Genomic DNA, 15,447 nt, shown 5'->3' with positions numbered 1-15,447 from the left:
GAGGCTAACCTGTCAGCTGGATCACAGGTAGCCTAATAATCACAGTTTACTTGAAATGGAAATTAGGTTTTATGACCAGCCCCAGTTACATCCATGTTAAACTCTTAGATATAGATTAATTTAGTTAACTTTCTCCACCACAGACTACACTTCCCAATCCAAGTTCACTACGTTGAACACCGTTATGTGTTTAGTGATTCCGCTATTTCTGGGTGGTTGTGTCATCAACCCCCTTTTGACCTTTTGCGGAATTAAGTCAGTGACCCTTGAGTTTATAAATCCAGTGTTACTACGAAAATAGGCCTCAAGCCGGAGCTAAAAAAAACTAAGCATGCAATGCAGCCATAACACGTCAGTGAGGCTCTGCTCAAGCTTATGTGAACAGCTGCATTGTTCACCATCAGTGCCAAATATAGGAGAGCACCCAACGCAGCAGCACATTGACAGGCAAGAAGTGTTTGTCTCTATGCAACAGTTAAAACCTGAAGTCAATTGATAAGGGTCAGAGCCTGCCAGTCCTTTTTCTGTTCAAAAAAGGGAGAAGAGCAATCAATGTACAGTTTGTTTATACTTTTGTTCATGCTATTGTTCCTCTTTCTCAGATAGCTATTGAGATAATGACTTTTCAGTGAATGAAACAACAGTAACAGGACTTTAAAGGTCCCATGACACTCTACTTTATGGATGCTTTAATATGGTTATTAGTGGGCCCCTAACACACTATTTGAAGACGTTCCCGAAATTTGGCCGTGGTGCAGATTTACAGCCACTACGAGCCAGTCGCACATTAGGCTTTCCCCAAACGAGCCGTTTCGGTGTCTGTAGCTTTAATGCAAATGAGGAGGAGAGAGGCGGGTCAAGGAGGAGGGTGGGGGTGTGGCCATGAGCAGCTTGCGGCCACAGTACAATGCACTCTGTTTACAGTGGATGCCCTAATGTATCGCAATGGCGAGGCGCACATAGCCTTTGGCCGTGTTCTGTAAATATTCTAGAACACTCCGGGTACTCTGGCGGGAGTCCTGGAGCTCTATATCTAAATAATATCATATTATACATAGATATCTGTAACAGGTCCTCAAATGCACAAAGGCGAGCAGGCAGGGGTGCTGTCCCTCAGCGGGAGGTCTCTTTTATTGTTTTTCAAACGAGAACACAAAACTCATAACGATAACGAAAAAAGGGATTCGTTCCCACAATGTCTCTCTTGCTGGACTCGTGTGGGTTTCCCTCGTGCGGGATCCCGAGGGTCCATGCTCCGGGTTTTCCTTCTCCTACTATAACAGAGAGCAGGCACATTAAGTACACCGTCCCTGATTGACCTGAGTGCAGACACCTGCTCACCGCCAGGTCCAATCCCCCCGGCCAATCCCGTGCGCTCCCAACCTGTCCATACTCCCCCTGCAGGCCAGACGTCGCACGTCCCCCCACAATACCTATATTATATAATATATTATCACGGCCAAAAGCTGTCCAGACGATATTATGAATCTCGAATGACTGCATCGGGTTCTCCGACGTCTCTGGTTCTTCCATGTCCACATCAATCTGAAGTAGACCACGACATGGAGGAGAAAGGGATTGTTGCCCGTGATTGTTGACCGTGATTGTCTCCCGCCGGAGCCCTGTTGCCGAGGGACAACCGCCTCGGCAGCGGGCAGCGCTTAGGCAACACTGCCTCCTGCAGCGGGCAGCGCCGAGGCGTTGGTCCCTTGGCAGCGGGAAGCGGGGCTGAAGCGGGAGACAATCAAGGGCAACAATCCCTTTCACCTCCACGTCGCGGTTCATGTACTTCAGGGAGTCAAAGCCAAAGTTCCTTTCCCCCAATTCCTTCTCAACCATGGCTGAGATAACCCTCACTACGAGTCTTGTTGTGGAAATACCAGAGACGTCAGAGAACCTGACGTGTAATGCGCCATAACGCCAACAGCATAACGGTTATCCAAATAACAAAGAAGTGTACAACACTTGCATTATAGTGTGTGTAATCACACCACACACACACACACGTGGCGCTCGCACGGTCGTAGCTCATTGTCTCATTGGCGGGCCAAATTCCCTGGGCTGGCAAGGCAGAGAAAGGGGAGGTGGCATCTCCCATTATGACGACAATTCCATAACGGCGCATCTGAACTTAGTTTTTTCAAAGGTGGAGCAGAATGCCTAGTGCTCGTTTTACACCCAATGAAATTTCTAGCAACTGGGGGAGCATTGGTAGGCTAGGGGAACTCATATTAATGTTAGAAAACCTCAGAAAGTGAAATTTTCATGCCATGGGATCTTTAACAACTCCTTTAACTCCTATTAAAGGAGCTGTAGGTAAAATTAAGAACTATTTATTTGAGCGTAATTAGTTAAAAATTCCACCTCCATAAAAGGCATTACAAACAGAATGAATAGGAGAAGTTTCATGCTAACAGCCGGGCTGTGGAAGTGATGAGCAGAAGCTCATCAATGGAAATTAGTATCAAATCTAGTCAGCTAGATTAATTATTATATTCTCAAGCTGCAGCATCCCCTGGTGAGTAGTAGAGGACCTGCACGTCACAATTACACATTTTTTAAGAAACAAAATTGGAAATTGCATTCAAGCCCCATGTCAACACACTTCACACAATAAGGGCATGCAACAGCACAAGAAAATGGCAATGCAAAAGCACATTTTGAATTTCTTAATGAATCAAACGGAATGCATAACCTAGCAGATCATCAGAATCAACACGTGACAACAGCAGCTGCAGTTTACACGATGATACCACAAGTACCACTTGAACTCTTAGCTAGAGAGCAGGGAGCTATCGATCCTCAAGCTAGAGGTGAGGAAGATGATATCACCAACACCAGTGCTAGCCTGCAGACCATCCGGATCACATGACCTCACATTCTGCTTGGCTAGACGGATCAGTCTGGACCACTAGCAGCCCGCATTCAGTTCCTGATTTTACAATGTAACCGGGCCAATCAGGGACTGTGTAGCAATTGATGAGGCCGCAGTTGGCAGAACAGTAATGCTGTGTCCCGAAGCAATGAACGGTAGTTTAACATTAGTAGACTAAACACAGCCATAAGTGAAGTTATTGCAGAAATATTAACAACTATTTAGAAAGAAGAAGAGTTAACACTAGCGGAGTTTCTTCGCGGGAAAAAGGTTTTTGCCTATCTTCTTTTTTCCTGGATATCAACTGAAGGGATCACTGTGATGGTGTCACATGTTTTGTGACAACAAATTGCGCTGCATTTACAGCTTAAAGACCGCATGCCGCAGATGTACAGTCTTGGCAATGCGCCTCACCTGGCAAGGCGGCTGGACTTGTGAGGTAATTCCCACAAGTATCCATCTGGCCTTCCAGGTGCATTTGTGTCAGAACCAATCAGCGTATTGTAAGGATCAGTGCAGCAATAGACATATGGTTCATACAATCACCTGGCAAGTTCTCGAAAATGCCATCCCCTATCCGAACAGTTCTCAAGGACGGTTCTGTACGTCGGGTTACTTGACACCTAATTACCAATGAAGTTTTACTTTACTGCTGCTCTTTGCTGTTGTAGAGCTGCCATTATTAACTTTTGAGCAATTTTAATTGTATATCCATTAGGAAAATTTTCGAACGTGAGACGTAGAAGGTTTAATTGCGCTTTACTTAGGCTGTTGTTAAGGGTAGGATACTTTATAATTCTCCTATTGCTGTAATTGACAACACAATGGTTCTGTAGAGAGGAGTGCTGCTGCATCAAAGGCCACTCACCCCTACCAGCTTCCCACATGCTGGGCCACAGTTTAAACAAAATTTCATCACATAAAATAAAGGACAGGAAGAGGAATACAGACCTGGGGGGGAAACCAACCCCACAAATACATAGGAACATAACAAGTATGCTTGAAAAGAGGTTGAGGCAGGCGAACATTTGATTGGGAACCATGAATTGTGTATATTTATGTTTAATCTATTTAGTTATAGACGTGCTTATTGAGTAATAATTTGAATTGAACAACCTCCAGAAGTATGTCTTGATAAAGAGTTGGAATATTAAATGCCAACATTCTGTTTTTTCCTTCCTAGGTAAACGATGCCATCGGAATGGAGTGGTCCTGGATTTATTTTACCACGTTGATCTTGGTTGGCTCCTACTTCATACTCAACCTGGTTCTAGGAGTGCTTAGTGGGTAAGTACATCCATTGCATATTCAAAAAGTGACTTTACTTAAGCTTACCTACACAAATACAATGGATGTGTTTCAATCTCCCCTGCCTGAAACTCCAGATGTTTTTCCGCCCACCAGCTATCAGCCATCACTATTCCGTCTTCACACAGTCTTGGAAGTGTGTTGTCACATACGGCCATGAGACTGGAAAGGTTTTATAACATACATCAATTTCACATATTCCTGTTGTACATTATTATTACTACTATTAATTATAATACATGAAAACACAGGAAACAAGACAAAACGTAACTAAATGAAAACTACTTAGAGCTTAAACGAAAGGCCTGGCTGAAGAGATGGGTCTTTAAAGGATTATACCGGTCTGGGTAATCAATCCATTGTAACTCTCTGGTGGCTTCACAAAAACATCTGTTACCAATATAATTTGCCAAAATACTTTCTTGTACAGAGCGAAGGTTGGCAGGGAGATTCAGACAGATCACACATAGGTTGATGACTGACTCAATCTCATAGGGACCCGCAAAATGATAGACCAGATTCTTATAAGCCACCTTTAGAGGTAGATCGGTATGGCGAGCAGCCATACCTTTGGTCCAGAGGAAGAAGCGGGTGCAGGGTTGTCATGGGGAACAGCTTGCCTTTGCGACCGTTTTTGAGGCCAAAGCAAAGCAGTTTGGGCTTGCCTCCAGGTCCTCAACAACGATGCATGTGAGTCCGAACAGATGGGTGTGCTAGCTCATCCTCCTGCCCTGGAAACATTTGGGGCTGATAGACTAGAGAGGAGGGACAGGGGAAAAAGCCAGAGGAGGTATTGATCAGGGACTTGTGGGCATACCCCAGGTTGATGGATGTGATGCAACAGAGAGCAGCCTCCATCTCTGGTACAATGATATCAGAGCTAGGTATGACTTGAAGAGTGTAACTCTTCGACATGTGGTTTATTCAAAGATAAAAGGAAAACTGACATGACCTCTGTAGGTGGTTTATAATGCATCTGTGGGACAAAGGAAACTCTATAGTACATATTGGTAAGGATGGCTTGTAAAGAAGTCACGGTTTGATCTCAGACAATTAACGGTCATGGCGTTGTTTTGATGTGTGAGTAGAACCTTGTCAACTGGTATTACTTCTAATACTGTGTCAGGTCCAATAAGTTAATAGGGTTAACTGTTGTACAATGTGGTCCAGTGAGGTAATAATGTTAGCTTTATACTGTGTGGTCTAATGAAGTAACAGATTAAATGAATTGACATCACTTCCCCAATTCTACAATGTTTGTTTCCACCTGTTTGAAATTGGCGAGCGAACATTAGGTGGACTGATAACTGTGAACTTCCATCTGTCCATTCATCATTACATTATATTCTTTCAGTGAGTTTACGAAGGAGCGAGAGAAGGCCAAGTCACGTGGAGAATTCCAGATACTCAGGGAGACACAACAGTTGGATGAAGATCTGAAGGGCTACATGGAGTGGATAACTCAGGCAGAGGTGATTGACAATGACCAGGAGGGCCAAGGTAAGACCACCTACTGAAAGAAAATAGAGTTGCTAGGAATCTAGAATGGAAACAAAGTGTGTGTGTGTGTGTGTTTGTGTGTGTGTGTGTGTGTGTGTGTGTGTGTGTGTGTGTGTGTGTGTGTGTGACACCTCAGGTCTGCTCCCCCTAGAAGACGGAGGATCAGAGGCAGATAGTTTCAGTAAAATGGACACCATGCACCGGATCATTTTCTACTAGTAAGCATTTATTAATATTTAGAAACATATTTTCTGCCCTTTATGATATGATGGAGCATATAGGATGGTTCCCCTTCTTCAATAGCACATACGTTAACTTTTTTAGGTGGTTCCACCACCAGTGTTTCCATTGGCCTAGTAGAATCTCAATTGGCGTTGATATAAATGTTGATGGCATTCTTGGCCAGTATAATGTTTAATTTGTTTTATTATTATGAGGCTATTATAGTAGGCTAGGCTAATATAGTAACACAAACTTGCAATCATAAGCATACATTGACTGGCAAAACATCAGCGAATATGCGTTCTGCATGGCTACATATTTTTTTTACAACACATTGCATTTGGCTTTGTTTTGAAACATGTATTTGTGCACAAACGCATATCATTATACTTGCACTGAACATTTTACATTTGGCTGGAGTCTTATCGGACACGTTGGCTAGCAGAAACCCTGGGTGTAACTCGTTAATCACCACCAACGTACTGGATATACATTCATAAATACACGTACATAAACACATACACATACATACATAGAGAAGCACACATACATACATACATACATACATACATACATACACACATACACACATACATACATACACACATATATCGTGGCTTGGATCCAAATGCAGACTTTCAAGTTCAAGTCATACATGTATAGCTAGCATTGAAATTCTCCATACGCAGTCTAAGCACTAAATAAAATATTGATATTAATGAATAAATTCAAATTCTAAAGATTCTAATACTACTGACAAATCAGTAGCATTAGAAATAGCAATAGTGTTAAAATGTTTACCAAAAATATGGCTCATAGCTTTCAAAAAATCATAATATTAATTCCCACTAATATTACTGCATTCTTATCTGTATTTCTGCTGTCTTTCTTCCTACCTTCCCCATAAACCTCTGACCAGTAAACGCGCTCGCAGATGGAACCATTTCTGCAGAAGAAAATGCCGGATGTATGTAAAGTCCAAGCTGTTCACCTGGTGGGTAATCCTGCTGGTTTTCCTCAACACACTGGCTGTTGCAACTGAGCATCATCAGCAGTCAAAGAGTCTCACCGATTGGCAAGGTATCAATAGTATGAATAGCTATCAATAGATATATTATTTATATTTAATTCATACTTTGTTTTGTAAACAATAAAATCAAACATAAGACAGAAGACATACTAACATGTCTATACGAAAACAACACATCAAGGGCCCTATCTTGCATCCGGCGCAATTTACTTTCTCACTGGCGCATGTGTCCTTGCTAGTTTGCAACTGACGCAGAGCGTTCTTTTCCCTCCTGCGCCACGCGTCGGTAAATTAGGAAATGATCTTGCGCCCCATGGGCCGGTTAGGCGAAAGGAGGAGGGTGTTCTGGCGCAAACGTTCCCTGGTGCTATTTTGTAGTTTCAGAAATAAATTGTGCCACAAACCAGGAAATACCTGGTTTAAAGTCAGTGGCGCGTTGTTCAGATGCTATTTTAAGGGTGCATGCATAATGTTGCTTGTGCACCTCGCGCATACACTTTGCTTCTCTCATCTACCTAGCCACACATTCTTGGTAAATTATTTGGGAAAGAGCAGCTGATATAGCGGTAATAAGTAGTAATAAGTTTAAATCAATGCATCTGCTAACACCGTACAGCAAACACATATTTTCTTGACACAGACATCGAGTACATGCCCATAACTTTTAGGATTGATGAGTATTTGATTGTGAGAAAACATTGTTTTACAGCGAGTGAGTGTTAAAAGAATGAATGGATGCGGGCGCGTGTGTGTGTATGTGTAAAAGAATTAATGAATGCGGGCGCGCGTGTGTGCATCCATCTGTTTAAACACACGCAAACTAAACACGTAACGCATAATACAGTCCATGGCAATGTAATTAACGGGGGGACACATGCATATTAGGAACACAAGTCGATAACGATAATGCATACAATACTGATAAGAAACAATGTTTATAATGTATTGCGTATATCATTAAATAGAACCACAGTTACCGCATATCATATGTGCGTTAAGCTTTCTTTGCCGAAATTTGTTTGAGGACTCTATATACTGTATTTCTGAAGTTGTGGAAGAAAACCTTATTCCATGTGTGAATTAGGCCATTTTTTTTGGCCATAAACTGAGCCATTTGAAGTTTGAAATTCATGTGCATCTGTCTCATCGGAGACTGCAGACGCGCTGTCAAAATATCAACTCGTCAGATTCAAATGCGCTCATGGCTCTTAAAGGGGATGGGAGCTGGCACTCTCATTGGTTGATTGCACGTTACGCCCAAACCCCACCTACGGGTAATTAGGCTACTTCAGACCAACCCTTTTTAGATTTGTGCCGGGCGCAAGAGTTATTTTTGCACAGGTAAAATAGCAACATCGCCATAGAACCGCCCACAAAGCTACTTGTGCTTGGCATTTCTCACTTGCGTTTCAGACCGTTAAAATAGGGCCCCAAGTTTCCAACTTCCCCTTGAGGTCAAGTCAGGAAGGCCATTCCAAAACAAGTTATGTGGCCATCGCAATAATTAAAGGAACTGCCTGATATGGATATTTTAGACAGACTACATTCATTCCTATGAACAATCAACACCCCCCTGTTTATACTGTTCCCACAGAGATATTTACATTGGGTTAGTCTATTATTATAATCATGTTTTTGAGACCAATTTGTCTATGTCATGGTTTTGTCTCTTCTCTCTTCCGCTGCTACTGGTGTTTCTCAACAGGGACTTCCAACAAGCTGCTGCTGTCCATGTTTGCCATTGAGATGTTGATGAAGATGTATGCACTGGGGCTACCCTCCTACTTCATGTCACTGTTCAACCGCTTCGACTGCTTTGTTGTGTCCACTGGCATCTTGGAGCTAATCCTGGTCCGGATCAACATCATGTCTGCTATGGGGATTTCTGTGTTGCGTTGCATCAGACTGCTACGCCTTCTCAAAGTCACTAAGTAAAAGGATTTGAAGATGTTTATAAATAAAATACCTTTCATAAAGACACTGTGATCATTTTCAAAGGGAATAATATAGATTTTTGCAGGTCTAAAATTTTCTTTGTTTTATTGAAGTTCTTGAGATTCATGACCTGTTTTTTTTTCTAGGTACTGGACAACCCTCAGTAACCTGGTTGCTTCCCTGCTGAACTCAATGAGATCAATTGCCTGCTTGCTGCTTCTCCTCTTCCTCTTCATTGTCATATTTTCATTGCTGGGGATGCAGGTGTTTGGAGGGAAATTCAACTTTCCCAACCAACCCAAACCACGTAGCACATTTGACAGCTTTCCTCAGGCCCTTATCAGTGTATTCCAGGTACTTATATTGAAACATGGCCTTCAATCTGAATAATAAAGGCATTCCTATAATTAATTGAGTGTCAGATAGCACACATTTTAGCACACATTAATTAATTCTTATAACATACATTTAAGCTGACTGACTCATGTGTTTGCCTCCCAGATCTTGACAGGAGAGGACTGGAACTCGATAATGTACGACGGCATCATGGCCTATGGTGGACCTAGCATGCCTGGGATACTAGTTAGCATTTACTTCATTATCCTCTTCATCTGTGGAAATTGTATCCTTCTGTCTTTTTCTACTATTTCCTTAATTTGATTATATATTTGTGTGTTGACAACTACATTTGATATATTTAAAGCATATGATTTTGGATGGTTGAAGCCCCTTCAACCATTCGCTTTCAGTCCCCTATTTAGTGGGGCTTCTGTCCCCTATTGAGTGGGCTTCAGTCCACTATTTGGTGGGCTTCAGTCCACTCAGACCCTATTTAGTGGGGCTTCAATCACCTATTTATTGGGCTTCATTCAACTATTTAGTAGGGCTTGTTTTTCATCTCGGCCCCCCTGAAAATCTGTAGCCATCTGTGGTCAACTTCACGAAGAGGTGGGCATACTGATTACTACAGATAATGTGAACAGTAAAGAAATGCAGTATAATGCATGTCTCTTGTACCAGCAACTGCATCAATCTGTCCGCACCAAAATTATCCCCTGGCCCATTACACAAGACGTGGTTTACCTGCTGTGTTTCAAAGCGTTAGTTTTACAAAAATTCAAAAACTTAATTAATCATCTGGAAACTCCAGATGATTAATTTGTTAATCAAAACGGTTAGAAAACCTGTGATCAGACACAACAGCTCCAAAAGCAGATGGTACAACACTGGCTCACTAATTAACTAAATATAGTACATCCATACAGGCTCAGGAATGCTTACAGACAACTGGGAAAACGGTTGTCTGTAAAACATTGCATGTTATCGTTGGACTTGTATTTGACTTGACCCACTGTCCAGTCATCCTGCTGAACGTCTTCCTGGCCATTGCCGTGGATAACTTGGCCGAGGCTGAATCTCTGACATCGGCTCAGAAGGAAAAGGCAGAAGAAAAGAAACGCAAGAAAGTGCTCTCGTAAGTGGAGCACTGGTCCCTTTCCAGACCATGAACACATGCACTAATAATGCATGTGTTCACCTGTTATAAATATGTGTATACTGTATGTATATATATGCGAACCAAACAATACACTAAAACGAATTATTTCTTGAAAATAATATGTATAGACATTAACCAATTGCATACATGACTTTCAAATGTCCACATATCCTCCTGTGATCCTCGGTGCTTCATGTTATCACGTCCAGAACAAGGTCAGGGCAACACTGCCTAATCAGTGGAATCAGCTGCATCTAGTGCAGCTGACTGTCTTTGAATGTATTTCAGTCACAAACAAAGGTTCAAGTCATTATTTCACTTGGTCAAATAAGGTTATATCTAATTAAGTCATTAGAATACACATGTCATGTTCATGTAGAAAGTAGGGTGTTTTTTAAAGGAATTGTGCAAACAGTCCGCTGCTGTGTTGTTTCCCTCAGGGCCAACATGCCTGACAAAGCTGCCGAGGAGAAAGCCTTTCTGGCCAAGAAACTGGCAGATCAAAGAGCCAAGGGCATAGAGGGGATCCCTACCACTGCAAAGGTCAGCCTCTAGTAGGCTTATAATTTTCATCTCAGACAAACTTGGATACATGTCGTTGTGGCTCACCAAACCACATCTCTCTCTGCAGCTCAAAATCGATGAGTTTGAGTCCAACGTCAATGAAATCAAAGACCCGTTTCCTCCTGCAGACTTCCCTGGTGAGCTCCCATCCCTATTTCAGACTATTCAACTCAGATGGACTATCGTAAAAGGGTTGAGCTGTTAAGGTGAGGATCTGTTCCTCTGCCCAGGTGACGATGAGGAGGAGGACCCCGACATCCCTGAGAGCCCCAGGCCCCGCCCAATGGCCGACTTGCAGCTGAAGGAGGAGGCTGTGCCCATGCCAGAGGCCAGCTCATTCTTCATCTTCGGCCCCCAGAACAAGTAGGATATTATCAAGTGGTCAAATGATCAATCAGGGGTGGGACTTAAGCTGAAACATTAAGCATTTTACCATTTAAACGTTCTTCAACATATGAGATTTAATGTAATGTAATGAGGGGATGGGTATGAGGTCAGAAGATACTTACGGCGAGAAAAGACTACGCTTACTACAGAGTCAACAATATGAAAATAAAGACACAAACACGTTGACTGCACAAGTAACAGTCCCCCATATGCATCACATCCACAGCTGCAACACCTTGTCAATCTAACAAGGCGCAAATCCACTGTGGGAAGCAGGAGTGCAGTCAGCCCATCGATAACAATATCCCTAAGGCCTATACATTAGAAGGCTTCATGCTCTTGTTGGAGAGGACTGAAGAGTGTTGTAGCACTGTACAATCCTAAACCAACGTAGAAGTACCTCCACTAGGCGGCTAGGCTAATGCAAACGTTGTTTTGCAACGTCTCGCATGATAAGCGTTGAGGCAAACCCAACAATGTCTCCCCATAATGGGAAGGGGGATTTACAGTTTCCATGCCGTTCCATGCCGAAGCGTGCGGACAGCCAACGGCCATGGTTTTAGCTTCATCATTAGGAATTTGGAGATTCAACCTTGACTTGAGTGATTCAATATTGAAAACTAGTTGTTGTTTTTGAAGTAAATAGCAGTAGAAAAGTTAAATATTGAATAGGTTTGATATTATATATGGATATTATTTAGTATTTATTGTTATTCTAAGTATGTATGCAAACATTAAGCTAACATTTAGTTAAAATGTTTCATTAGCATTTGAAACATATTGCCTATGAACAGCCATGGAGGTCAGTTTTTCTAATTCCCTTGACCAATCAAAAGTGTTTTCCTCCCAGGTTTCGTAAACTGTGCCATCGCATCATCAATGCCACCACTTTCACCAACATCATCCTGCTCTTCATTCTCCTGTCCTCCATCTCACTGGCAGCTGAGGACCCCATTGATCCCATGTCCTTCAGAAACCAGGTAAACCTCACTCTCTCTCTCTGTGGTCTCACAGTTAAAAAAACATATACGATTTAAAATATTGTAGTGTGGGCCAGGCTTAACTGTGCTTAACTTAACAGACACACATACACCTCACTTTCTGTAAAGTGCAATATGCTTACGTCCTTTTATATTTTATATTTATTATTCACCTCGCCTGTCCTTGTCTTGTTCCAAATATTTTTTCTGTTATTTCTGTCTTGTTTTTTACATTTTTAAATTAAATTGCTTGTTTGTTTTTTTTAATGTGTAATGCACCTTCAGTTGGCACTCCCAATTTCGTTGTATAGGCGACTGTACAATGACAATAAAGGCTTATCTTAACTAGCTTGTAGCTTAAAAAACAGTCAATGCTGATCGTTAGTGATTAAGATAAGGTAATCAATACAAAAGAATCACATCCTAGAACTGATATATTCTTCAAATAATAAATGCTGGCCAGCCAGTACTCTTTGTTCACAAGAATCTTACAATTGACCCGCCAAAGCCCCTCCCACTCACCCTAAACCCCTCCCACTTACCCTCAACCCCTCCCACTCACCCTCAATCTCTCCCACTCAACCTAAACCCCTCCCACTTACCCTCAACCCCTCCCAACTCACCCTCAATCTCTCCCACTCAACCTAAACCCCTCCCATAAACCCCTACCACTCACCCTAAACCCCTCACCTAAACCCCTCCCATTCACCATAAACCCCTCCCACTCACCCTAAACCCCACCCAGCCAACCAGCTGAGTTACACTAGTTTGCAGCAAGTTAGTGGATAGAACACTGTTGTTGAGTTTATTTTTACCCGACGAATTGTGCCGTTAGTGAGGTACGGGGTCAGCCAACACATTTATAGTAGCTTGTTTGCTGTGGATGAGCAGTTCAGGCACCCTTTTTGGTTCATACCGACTATAGATTAGTTAGTTAGTTTCAGTTCTATACTGATCCAGCAATTTTCATAACACCTTAAGGTGCTGTAGGTCAAATTTTTGTTTGAGTTTAGCAAAAGAGTGAGACATGCTGCAGCTCCTCTCTGAGCGTATTCCAACCACTGGTGAAAAAAGACAGCTTCACGTCAGCAGGCACGTCTTTAAGAACCCAGCCTTAAAGGTCCCATGGCATGCTACTTTATGGATGCTTATATATAGGTGTTAGTTGGCCCTTAATACAGTATTGTTCAAGAAATTCAGCCTTGGTGCAGAATTACAGCCACTACGTGCCAGTCCCACAATGAGCTTTCCACAAACGTGCCGTTTTTTAGAGGCGGGTCAAGGTGGAGGGTGGGGGTGTGGCCCTGAGCAGCTTGTGACCACGGTACCATGAGCTAGTGTTTACAGCCGAGGCACCTCCGCCTGCGGGAGTCAAAGCCAAAGTTCATTTTCCCCAATTCCTTCTCAACCATGGCTGTGATAACTCCAACTACGAGTCTCGCTGTGGAAATACCAGAGACGTCAGAGAACCTGACGTGTAATGCGCCATAACGCCAACAGCATAACGGTTATCCAAATAACAAAGGAAGTGTACAACACTTGCGTTACAGTGTGTGTATTTGTAATGGTTGTGATTGGGTCTAAAGGACTGAAAGACAGGACAAACACATTGGTCTCTTTCAAAGGCATATTTGTGATTTGTACAGCAGGATCACATGTCACGTCAACCGGTTCTGCTATATACACATCAAATATATACAAATAATTAAATTAAAACATTACATTTACATTTCGGAGCAACATACCTGAAAGGCAGGACAAACACAATGGTCTCTTTCAAAGGTATATTTGTGATTTGTACAGCAGGATCTGCACGAGTAAAACAAAACACTTGTGTTGCTAGCGGACATCCAACATAGCTAACCAGTAACATGTGGTCAAACAAAAAAATGTGAATAAACTCCCTACCAAGTGACAAACTATAAAAACAATAATAACATATCAATTATACAATATACAATCATCTAATATGTCGAGGTTCATAAAATAAACAAACATTCTCGATCTTAAAATTTATAAATCTTCGGTAGCTATTTACAATGCGAACTTACCACATGTCACGTCAACCGGTTCTGACTAGCAACGGCCGCACACACACCTAATGCGGATGCAAATCTGCAATACCCAATCTCACCAGCAGATGGCTCTAAAACACCAACAACTGCTCTATCATTTGCGAAACTCATGATAACTAATGAACAGTTTTCCATATCTGTTACACCCACCTCTCCTGAATTTCGTCAAATTTAAGCAGCAACCACGCAAGTCATTTAAAGGCGACTTAGTACATAACACTTAAACACTTTAGGTAGGGTCACCAATAACAGGACAGCCAACCACAAAGTTATCCAATAAGGATTAAGTGGAAGAAGAGGTGCAAACTCTCCAACCAAATACTGGCAGTAGGGTGCCTTATACACCCCACACGACCCATTCCCACTGTGTACTCTCGTCTATATGTCTGCATTTCACAATGGACATTACACTATCCTTAGATCATCTCTAATCGCGAAGGACTTCGAACATTGACTTGCAAATGGCCTGCACTGTATGTTGTGTGTCAACAATATCCTGCCGTGCCATAGTCTGAATCAGCTTATTAACTGGTTTGATAAAGCGACCAAACCTAGACCTGACCTGTGTTAATGTCCTAGGATGATCAGATTGTGTAGTGGATGCTAATGTGACACAACTCTGTGTGTCACTACCATCATCTGTATGCGTCCCAACAATCTGGCCGTCTGCCTGCGTCTCTGTGTGTGTGTCTGTGTCACAGTGGTCAGACTGCTTTTCTGTGTTTCCAGCAACATCAGCAGTAGCACCAGTTTCAGTCACAGGTCCAGAGACAGAGGCAACGGACTGGTCAGTTGTTGCTGTCCTTCCATTGTCAGTGGATTCCACTCTAGGGAGTCCAGTGAATGGTGATTGTGTTATCCACGTCAGAGTTCTCTCCCCAGGCTCCACAGTCTCCGGGGTACAACCCACTCTCTCGTCCCTCACTGGTCCACTTCCCGTCCCGTGGACCAGAAACCACACACTCATCCCCGGAATTACTTTCTCCAGTCATTTCATCACTTATGGAGCATTGTCCTCCCTCCGGCACGAGATCAGCACTTGTGTTTGAGGTTTCGATAACAGACAAAGATCC

General features: G+C 42.5%; 1 protein-coding gene across 1 annotated transcript in view; it reads left to right on the top strand.

Moving 5' to 3' along the window:
- LOC307084290 (dihydropyridine-sensitive L-type skeletal muscle calcium channel subunit alpha-1-like) overlaps nucleotides 1-15,447 on the top strand; it is a gene marked incomplete at both ends in the record, with an annotated part of 50,966 nt that overhangs the window by 11,080 nt on the left and 24,439 nt on the right. Inside the window, 12 exons of the mRNA XM_079748614.1 lie at nucleotides 4,059-4,162; nucleotides 5,538-5,683; nucleotides 5,820-5,901; nucleotides 6,825-6,985; nucleotides 8,641-8,866; nucleotides 9,017-9,224; nucleotides 9,372-9,492; nucleotides 10,230-10,344; nucleotides 10,809-10,911; nucleotides 11,000-11,069; nucleotides 11,163-11,295; nucleotides 12,170-12,299. Coding sequence (XP_079604740.1) covers nucleotides 4,059-4,162; nucleotides 5,538-5,683; nucleotides 5,820-5,901; nucleotides 6,825-6,985; nucleotides 8,641-8,866; nucleotides 9,017-9,224; nucleotides 9,372-9,492; nucleotides 10,230-10,344; nucleotides 10,809-10,911; nucleotides 11,000-11,069; nucleotides 11,163-11,295; nucleotides 12,170-12,299 — 1,599 coding nt within the window. The remainder of the gene's footprint in view (nucleotides 1-4,058; nucleotides 4,163-5,537; nucleotides 5,684-5,819; nucleotides 5,902-6,824; nucleotides 6,986-8,640; nucleotides 8,867-9,016; nucleotides 9,225-9,371; nucleotides 9,493-10,229; nucleotides 10,345-10,808; nucleotides 10,912-10,999; nucleotides 11,070-11,162; nucleotides 11,296-12,169; nucleotides 12,300-15,447) is intronic.

Source organism: Pollachius pollachius (assembly GCF_949987615.1).
Source record: "Pollachius pollachius genome assembly, chromosome: 12".
Taxonomy (NCBI): domain Eukaryota; kingdom Metazoa; phylum Chordata; class Actinopteri; order Gadiformes; family Gadidae; genus Pollachius; species Pollachius pollachius.
The sequence above is the reverse complement of the archived record's forward strand: the minus strand, read 5'-3'. Positions and strand labels throughout refer to the sequence as shown.